Source organism: Aricia agestis, chromosome Z (genome assembly GCF_905147365.1).
Source record: "Aricia agestis chromosome Z, ilAriAges1.1, whole genome shotgun sequence".
Lineage (NCBI taxonomy): Eukaryota > Metazoa > Arthropoda > Insecta > Lepidoptera > Lycaenidae > Aricia > Aricia agestis.
In genome coordinates this window covers 35,213,704-35,224,494 of record NC_056428.1, presented here as the reverse complement: position 1 = coordinate 35,224,494, position 10,791 = coordinate 35,213,704, and the positions used below count along the sequence as shown (strand labels likewise).

At 32.9% G+C, this 10,791-nt stretch overlaps 1 protein-coding gene across 3 annotated transcripts in view; it reads left to right on the top strand.

Annotated features, from left to right (window-relative positions):
* Positions 1-450: 450 nt before the first annotated feature.
* LOC121738547 (sterol regulatory element-binding protein cleavage-activating protein) overlaps positions 451-10,791 on the top strand; it is a 36,130-nt gene continuing 25,789 nt past the window's right edge. The window contains exons 1-6 of one of the 3 annotated variants that reach the window (XM_042130688.1): positions 451-485; positions 605-849; positions 954-1,072; positions 2,226-2,333; positions 2,464-2,572; positions 8,214-8,400. In XM_042130688.1, coding sequence (XP_041986622.1) covers positions 731-849; positions 954-1,072; positions 2,226-2,333; positions 2,464-2,572; positions 8,214-8,400 — 642 coding nt within the window. In that variant the 5' untranslated portion in view covers positions 451-485; positions 605-730. Of the gene's footprint in view, positions 850-953; positions 1,073-2,225; positions 2,334-2,463; positions 2,573-8,213; positions 8,401-10,791 lie in introns of all 3 variants that reach the window. The other 2 variants (XM_042130689.1, XM_042130687.1) reach the window with 2 other exon arrangements.

Below are 10,791 nucleotides of genomic sequence, written 5' to 3'. Positions count from 1 at the left end.
TTCCATCTATAAGAAACCGGGCCGGCCTCTCATAGAAAACAAGAAATCTAAAACGTATCCAACACGGTTTTTTACTTTAACGCGGTGACACCTTCATTTCCCAACTACAATAAATGGAGATAATATAATATAAAACTGAGGTTTTATATGAAATATTCAAGAAAATATACTTTACAAATATTTCTAGGCTTATTCTAATTATTTAAATTTTGGCCTAATTTTGCTCTATAACGGTACGGTACGGAACCCTTCGTTAGTCAATTACTAATGCCATCTACCAGTGAATTATCGAAACCGGACATATCATTTTTTTACATCAAAGCTGAATGTATTATTTATTTTGCTTTATATTTAAAAATATAAAAAAACTAAAAGTTAATGTCATGGAGATGTCATGTGTCAAATGTCAATGTTGTCAAAATTGCGTGGTCGATCGTCGGTACCTAATTCTTCAGATTACGATTTACGAGTTTTGTTTGACTGATGTAATAAGTAAAATTAATAGTTGATGTTTCGGTATGCATGATGCCCAATATCCATATTTTTTTCTTATATTACTGCTGGACATGCTATCACCGTAATATCAACTTTTATAGTAACCTAGTTGCCAGTAAACATTGCATACCGTTTAAATTTTCTCAGTGTTGTGAAGAAAAGTAAAATGGGTTCATGACTCGAAGCACGCAATACTCGGACTTTTGACTAATTATTGTAATCACTAGTCGCAATAATGGCTGGAAATACATTACCTGAAAAAGTGTCCCAGATTTACTACACATACGGTTTATTCTGTTCGTCGTATCCAGCCACCGCCGTATTTCTATCGCTTTCTGTTGTATTATTATGTTGGTGAGTGACAGTTTGCGCAGCTTATGGAAAAACCAAGTTTCTCAAGTAGGTTGAATGCAACATGTTACTTGAACAAACAGACTTTAATCAATTATTGTTTGCAGCTATCCTCTTCTCAATGTCCCGCTACCTGGAAATATACCAACGGTCGTAAACCTGCCTTTACACATGAATAGTGAACAAAATATAAATGACTGCAGTGTAAACAATTGTCACTCATTAGGTAAGAAATCTTATTGTATGTTTGCAATTCTCTCAACGAACTAATTGCATGACAGGTTAAAGTACAAACAAAACTTCGTTTAAATAACAATTCTCCAAAAGAATTTTAAAATAAATCATTTTTTTCCAAGTAGTATCTTTACATTAGGGAAAAAACAAATAGCAGTTGAGTGCATATTATGTTCTTGTTTACGGAAACCCCCTTGCTAATGCAAATCAATTATGCTGCATATTGATGCAGGATTGTCACAAATGAATATAGATTGAATTTAAAACCATTCAAACAATGCATTGCAACCATGGTAGTTAAGTTGGATCGACCCGGATTCTGGACTGCCAGAGTTTGACAGCTCAGTTTTTTAGCTACATTATCATTTTTCCCAGATTCTAAGTGGAATTTTATGAATTCATAATAAATATCACATAGTATATTAAATATTATTTTTTCTTCTAACTTTATGTCTGCCTAAATATAAAAATAAATGTGGGACAGTACTTTTAAGAAAATGTAGCTTGGCACTTAAATAATTTTCTGATTTATTTTTTAAATAAAACAATATTTGATTCTCAAATTGTATTTTATTTACACTTCAGTACATTAGGTATAAGATACAAATAAACAATATGTAATTATATAAGATAATGCTAATCATAATTATATTATGTATATAACAATAAGTGATTTATTGATTCAATAAAACTTATCTTATCAAACTCTGTACAGTCTAAAGTAGTATGAATGATTATTTGTTGGCTTAAAGAAAAGGCCATGGGAAGCTATAACAAAAGATAATTGTGTCATTACGTGCAACACAACTAGATTTTCCGATGTAGCAGTTTCTACAACTAAATACATTTATTTACATAACATTATTATCACACATTATTTGGAGTCCGTTAGCCATTATTATACTAACCCACAAAAATTCTATCATTGAGAAACTGACCTAGCGGATTTTTAAAATGTTGTATATTTATCGAGTTATTGAGAAGAAACTAATTTGGCGATGATTCCGCGTCATACTTTTACACCAGGCATATGAAAGACGGGCGTGAGTGTGAGGAGAAAGACGAGGTTTTTGGGTAAGTCGCCCTCTTAAGACCAGAACTGTTTAAATCAGAGTGTACCTAAAATGGTGTATTTTTTGTTCTAGGTTACCCATTCCAAATGGACGTATTGTATAACGAAACACAAAAGCTTCCACATGTATGGGTGAAAGATAAGCCATTTCTTTACATACATCAAATTATTATGAGGATAGGTAAATTTGTTATTATTTTAAATATTTTGTTAGGCTATGATCCTTCAAACGTTACACCTCTATATTAACTTTGATAGACCTTACTCTTACATTCAAAATAGCCATATATCATTTATGCTTCTATTTTTAGGGGTATCTCCATGGAATAGCAATTTGAAAATGTGGGATGCTTTCCGAGCACCATTACAAGAAGTGTTCCGATTGTTGGAAACTGTGAGAAACCATGAAGACCCTAATTTGTAAGTATACAAGTAATAAGCAATTTAAACAACAATATTTACAACCATAATACAATATGTTGTTAATTTTTTGTTGTCCTGTTATAGTAGGTGTAAATATCAATTTTATTGTTAATTCTTCAGATATTAAGGATGTAGAACTGCTATTTTACCAACCCACAGGTGTTCAAATTTAATAAACAATATACCTAATGAGTCCATAGCTATAATGTGTTAAGAAGCGCTTACACGGGCAATAATTGCTCAGCGACACGAATGGAGCGATCTGGAGCAATTAATGGAGCAATTCGCTCAAATATTCGATGGCCACATCACTCAATATTGTATTGCGCAATATTGCTGCTTGTTGCCGCAAATTGCTTGATGTAGTCGTGACGTCAAAGTTGACGAGAATTGACTGGAGTTGAGCAATTTTAGTTGCCCGTATAAGTGCACCATTAGAAATTAAGAATATGATGTCTCATGTCTTAGTGTTATCTACTAAAGCTCAGTGTGAATGTCTGCTATGCGTTAATTCTATAATCATTTTACTACCTATATTATTTAATATTATATGCAAGGCAATTTAACTGTGGTGTGTATTATCTGTATAATTTAATGAAATATATTATAGACTACCTCTGTGGCTCAGTGGTGAGCGCGTCGGTAGCTCAAGCCGGGGGTCGCGGGTTCGAATGACCGACGGAACAAAAAGTTTTCAATGTTCCCGGGTCTGGATGTGTATTAAATATGTGTATGATATAATAAAAATCTTAAATATATGTATAGTATAAAAGTATTAAATATATTTCCGTTGTCTGGTACCTGTAACACAAGTCCTTTAGGAACTTAGCACGGGGCCAGACTGACGTGGTGTGAAGCGTCCATAGATATTATTATTATATTATATTTCATGTAGTTAAATGTTAATATTTGCCTTTTCTCATTATTGCTTCGCGAATGTCTTTTCAAAGTTCTTGTCTTATCCATTTTTAGCCTTTCATTGTGTATTCTCAAATAAATATTGTTGTGGAATACAGTAATTATTAACAACAGTGAGTAATGTCGCTTTTAAAGTGATTACTGATTACTAATTAGTAATTACTATGTTTAAAATGAAACATAGTTTAAATACTTAATCGTTATAACACTCAATGTCTGATCTTATTCATTAATATTTAAAACACTCGTGAAAATGACTTGCAAAGCGATCGAAAATCTTTGATTTTATTATAATTATCATCTTTGCTGGAAACATGAAACAGTCTGCGAATTTATTCAAATATTTACGCCTCTAGTCCACCGACGCGACGCTGCGAACTGAGAAAACTCTGCGAAACAGCAATAGAGCGAGATGCAATATAACGCACTGTCATGTGGCGGATGAGACAGTAAATCGGTTCGCCGCTGTTTCGCAGTTCGCAGCGTCGTTGTACTATAAGAGGCGTTAGTGTATAATATGCTTTAAATTGCCTTAAATTAAGTACTTACTGAAATATATTTAATTTTCCATTAAAAATGTTGAGCACATTCTTTATCAGGTAATAGTTATGCACCTAGAGCGATTATACATTATTTGGATATAAATTATATAATATTATTGCAAGTTCATCTAGTGTAAAAATAGTAAAAAGTACTTTATTTATTATTATATTGTATTGACTTTATAAAAAAACAAGCCTGCGTTATCCATCACTGAATGGAAAATTTATACTTACTCAATTATGCAAAGTATTATATTATTGAAATCGTGCTTAGCTGTAATTAAAAATGTAAGTAGGTACTGCCACAATATATATTATGGTACTGCCACATATTATTTTTTTAATTTACCAAGTTGTATGGCTTACGAGAACCTGTATAACAAAGAGTAAATTTTATTGTCTCTTTCATAAATACAAAGAACAAGAGGGATAACATCAAAAGTTTAACCACGATTCGTGTAAGTAGGTCTCATTACTCGTATTTGTGAAGGAAATAATATGATGAAATTATACCCAGGTTTAACACCTAGATCTGATTGAGACCAAGGGAAATATTATGTATTAATTTATATATATATATATATATATATATATATATATATATATATATATATATATATATATATATATATATATATATATATATATATATATATATATATATATATATATAAATTAATACATAATATTTCCCTTGATCACGACATCACGCGTAAACGGCTGGACCGATTTTGCTGTTTGGTATAGAAATAGATACTTTGAGTCCCGTAAAAAAAAATAGGAAACATTTTGTCCCGGAATAATGTTCGGTTAGTGCACAATATACTTTTATAATTTATACTTGATTTGCGCCTAAACTATTCAATCGATGTACGGGAACAACTATAAAGTAAAGTCCACGCGGACGAAGTCGCGGCCAATAGCTAGTAGGTAATATTATTATGATGTTACTTAAATAACATCATCATTATTACTTGCATAAAATTAAACAAATTAAGTATATTATTAAATATTAATTATGTAAAACGCTCGCAATATTAACTGGTTATTGTTCATTGTAATCACGTCATTTTGTTGACCACATTTTGCCCTCTCAATACTTTTCATAATATTTAATTTAAAAATCAGATGTATATATTTACCTTAAAGCCATTAAGATTCTCGAAAAAACATTAATGTGATATGTTTAAGATCTTTTCGAGCTATTCACCAACTACCAAGTAATTATGTGTGCTGTGAAACGGATTCTTAAATTAGAAATAAAAATGTTTCCTTTTTGAGAAATTGTGATTAGTTGAAATATTTCTATACGTTTCCCTCAATGTCGTATAGGCGAAAAATATTCTCAGGGAAACCGTATGTTTTGCCGCAATAAAAGCGACAACCTAACATAGAAAACATCCTTTTTTGAAGTCGGTCAAAATGGCCTTCCCACCAGGGAACCGAGATATTAGATTTTAACATTTGTGTATAACCATATTATCTCTCTTTTGCAGCTTATTGCCAACAAACTCAGTGCTATAGTAGGTGCTATACAATCAAATATTTACTATTTTTAACCGACTTCCAAAAAAATGAGGTTATATTATGTTCGTCTGATTATATTATATATTTTTTTGTATGTTCAACGATCACTTCGCCGTTTGTGGACTGATTTTCAAGATTTTTTCGCTATTGTACAGACTATAATCCGAATTTGGTACCATGATAGTAAAAAAGATGACTTGATGATGGGATCCATAAGTATCGAGGGAATTCCTCGCTATATATACTGAAATTTATTTGGATGGTGGCCGGTTTCATTGACGCTAGGCCAGCTACGCAGGAGAAATTTTATAGTGCCCAAGTGTGTGCGCAGTACACAAGAGCACTCTCTATTCCTTTACTCTCATAACCCAGTGGGACGGAAGGCCGACACGACCGGCGAGAGATCTGGCGCAGGACCTACTTTTTACATGCCCATCCGACGCATGGATCATCTTATTGTCAGACAATCAGGTGATCAGCCTATGCCAATGCCAAGATATACCTGCCATCGTTCGAAAGTGGAAAACAGATCTCCGGCCTCCTTATAGATACATGTTTGAAGGTTTCGACGTTGTTTTAAGTATTTAAGGCATATGCTAATGGTACATTAATCATCATCATCTTTACTACCCTTACACCTTGCAACATTACATTTTGACTCTATTATTAAGTAGTATAATTAGTGTTTTTCATAGTTTTTTTCATCGATGTCTTTGATCATCATTCCGCTGTTTGTGGACCGATTTCGAAAATTCTTTTTTTTTAGTTTGGTACAATGATTATTGATTACGAAGGTGATGATCTGATGATGGGATCTATTATAAGCAATCGAGGGAAATTCTTCATCGTGGTTAAGATTTTGTTTCTAGTAACTCAATACGAAAATGTGTTTGGATTCAAAGGCACTGAACAGAACTCCTGAACCCTTAAACATAAAAGTTTGGAAATTTCAGCATCGCTTAGATAACTGCAACTTGCAAGCATTTACGACAATTTCGCTTACGGTAGTATAATGTGAATAGTTATCGTTCGTAGTGGTTATCTACACATAAAGCCAGACCACAAGGCTGTAGATAACTAAAAAGAGTAAAATTATTATTTTTTTAACATAAAATTGAACCCGACTTCCAAGATAAAAACAATGTTCTTAAAATTATCTAAAAAGTATGAAATAATAATTGTTATTCTTCATTAGTGCCTTTTTCAAAATTCTTCTAATCCTCGACTACTTCTGCACCCAATTTTCATTCTTTTGAAGTAGGTACCGGCTAAGTTCTATGTTAAGGATCTCAGTTCTGAGCTGGTACCGACTTCAAAAGAATGAAAACTGGGTGCAGAAGTAGTTGAGGTTTAGTCGAATTTTGAAAAAGGCACTAAAGAATAACAATTATTATTTCATACTTTTTAGATCATTTTAGGAATATTGTTTTTATCTTGGAATTCCGGTTCAATGTTTTGTTGAAAATAATAATTATTAAAATGTTTTAATTAAAAAGTTATGCATTGTGGGAAATAGGTTATGGTGTTAAACATAAGAGCAAATTATTCACTAGAAGTTTATTAATATACCTAATTAGACAATTCTTGATTACATCTTTAATTATTGATAATAATAATTAGTAAAATGTCGTACGTATGTGTGTGTAAAAAACTATTTTGTAAGTTTTAATTAATCATGAGAATCAATGCAAAAAATAGTCCCAGTTGTATAAAAATTTACCACTTACTAAGACTAAGTCGTGTTCACATCCAATTGCAAGCAGACTATGTACTTCAAAATAGTTTGCTGTGGCACTACTTGCTTAATCATAATAAATACAGGGTGTAACAAATCATAGTTTAAGTTGAGGGTGTGTATGTACGTCTCTTATATGAGTTCATTGTAAAAGTAGCAGCCCTGAAAGAAGAAATCTTTTTGTGATTTAAACAATAGTTTAAACAATAGTAAGCGCCACACTTTGGAAATATATCTTATATCTTTAAACGAGCAATTCTTGTATATATATACAGGGTGTAACAAAAATAAGTGATAATACTTTAGGGTGTGTACGTGTTCCTTGTAGAGAGTTCACTGTGAAAGTAGCAGCGCTGAAAGACCAAAAAATTTTTTCACTTTTGTATGGGGAAACTCGTGACGCTCGGACCCTTGCCCATACAACTTATTTTTGTTACACCCTGTATACAGGGTGTAACAAAAATAAGTGATAATACTTTAGGGTGTGTACGTGTTCCTTGTAGAGAGTTCACTGTGAAAGTAGCAGAGCTGAAAGACCAAAATTTTTTTTCACTTTGGGGAAACTCGTGACGCTCGGGCCCTTGCCCATACAAAAGTGAAAATTTTTTTTCGTCTTTCATAGCTGCTACTTTCACAGTGAACTCTCTACAAGGAACACGTACACACCCTAAAGTATTATCACTTATTTTTGTTACACCCTGTATATATTATGTAATTGAAATCTCGGAATCGGCTCCAACGATTTTCCTGAAATTTAGTATCTAGGGGGTTTCGGGGGCGATAAATCGATCTAGCTAGGAATAATTTCTAGAAAATGTCATTTTATTCGTGTTTTATCGAATACCGAGCAAAGCTCGGTCAAACAGCTAGTTTTCTTAATATAAGATACATCAAACTAATTTTCTTTTGATCACAGAAAAGGGACGCTCCTGCAGTACTGCTACCACATTGAAAACGTTAAGAGAAGAAACAGCAAAGCAAACACCGAAAACGTGTTACCAGAATATAGCTGTCTCCTTCTGTCGCCTGCTAATCTGTGGCAACAGAACTTACAGTCGTTTTCCCTGGACGCCAATATTATCAACACAGTTTACAACTATCAGGTGACGTATGATACAGCTGTTTTAAGTAGTGTGTGATCTATCATACTTAATACTAATATTATAAATGCGAATGTTTGTGTGTATGTTTGTTACTTCTTTACATCTAAACGGCCGAAATGATTTTTATAAAATCTGGCATGGAGTTAGCTGACATCCTGGAATAACACATAAGTACTACATTTTACAGCAGTTAAACATCCGAAATAATACCAATTTTTTTTTACTTTTAAACAGCGGGTAGCACAACGGGGCACAGCTAGTATATTCTATAGTCTGTACTAATCACAGAACATGGATCTAGTTAGAACCGCCATGTCGCTCCAATTTGTATGAACACGAGCGTGTCACTTTTTTCATACCTACTGTGACGTCACAAGAGCGCTTTAGTGATGGGAATACCCGTACGCGCGGAATCGATTCGAAGGCATCGCCGCGCCCCGTCTCTTTGGCCACTTTAATAGGTATATCGATTTTTTCTATTCTTTAATAGGTATATAGTTAATATACAGAGGAATGATAAATCTAAAGATACGTGCTTGCCAGGACAGCTAGTAATATATTATAATATTCTAAACTAAATCACTAAACAGGAACATAAATACATCTATACATATAAATAAAATTGGAGTGTCTGTTTGTAATATTGAAAGAACCGTTTTTACTAGATGCATATTATGAATGTATATAGGGTACATACACCAAAACAACATTTTTTTCCATTTTTGTCTGTATGTCTGTCTGTCTGTCTGTCAGTTTGTTCCGGCTAATCTCTGAAATGGCTGAAGCGATTTTGACGGGACTTTTTTTGGCACATAGCTGATGTAGTAATCGGCTATATATAGTAACTTAGGCTACTTTTTAACCGACTTTCGATGTAGACCGATTTCCAAAATTATTTTGTTGTTGTATGAGATGTAGCTCGAATTTAGTAACATGATCACAAAAGTGATGATCTGATGATGCAATCCATAGGAAATCGACAGGACTCCTTAAAATTTATATGGAAACATGTAGTGATTTTACGTTTTTCTGAAGGATTCTAAGCTTAAACTACCAAAAAATAAGAATTTGCGCTGAAGTACACCCTGTTTCCGAAGATGCTGTACAGAACTCTTGAATCCTTATAGATAAATGTTCGACAATTTTGGCGTTGTTTCAGCAACTAAAAGCATATTATTATGTCAATGTGTCAATAATACTAATCATCATCATCACTATAATTATGCCATGAATCATCACATTATTATCAAAAATCTTGCCTTTGATTATTATTGTTATTGTTCCACCGCCACAATATTATTGTTCCACCGTTTGTTGACTGATTTTTAGGGTTCCGTAGCCAAATGGCAAAAAACGGAACCCTTATAAATTCGTCATGTCTGTCTGTCTGTCTGTCCGTCCGTATGTCACAGCCACTTTTCTCCGAAACTATAAGAGCTATACTATTGAAACTTGGTAAGTAGATGTAATGTGTGAACCGCATTAAGATTTTGATACAAAAATGCAAAAAATATTAAAAATTTTAGGGGTCTCCATTGGTAGGTACAACTGAAAAAAAAAAAACTTTTTTTTCATCTAATCTATGCGTGTGGGGTGTCTATGGATAGGTCTTAAAAAATCATAATATTGATGTTTTTAATATCATTTTTTTCTAACCTGAAAAATTGGTTTTAACTTGATCTAGCAGGTAGTTTTTTATACGTCAATATAAATGGTAAATGGTAAACCTTAACTTTTCTTTCATTAAATCAACTGAAATATAAAAATAAATCAAAAAACTTTTAATTTCATAGAAATAAACCTTATAGCTGCTGCGAAACCCTTCATGGGCGAGTCCAACTCGCACTTGGCCGGTTTTTACTATTTCGGTAAGGAAGGGGAAAATTTATTTCTTTTTAAAGCTTTTATTTAACTTGCTCTGTATGTATGTAAGTATGTATGTTACGGTGGAATTTTGGAACTCAATTTTAAGGTAGATATTTCATTTTCTTGTTTTATCGCATTTTGCTGACGCGGACGAAGTCACGGGCAACAGCTAGTGTTACATAAAATATAATTATCGAGTCACAAAATATCCCAAAGCGAACATTATCATCCCTCTGTTTCATTTCTGTTTCGAAAATCGATTAATTAGAATCGAGAATATGTACAACACTATTTGCTTCATTTGACAGAAAAATGAGAATATTGACTGTACCTCGAAACTAAGCGATGAGTGAAAGTATCGATTGTTTTATTTCCATTGCGCGCTCAATAGCGGACAAACAGAACGGGCTCTACAATTTTCTAACTAAAGCGGCAATGTATTATGAATCATGCGGTACACACGCAGTTACGTAGATTTCATGGTAGAAACTACAACCACCCACGATTAACATTAAATAATTTATT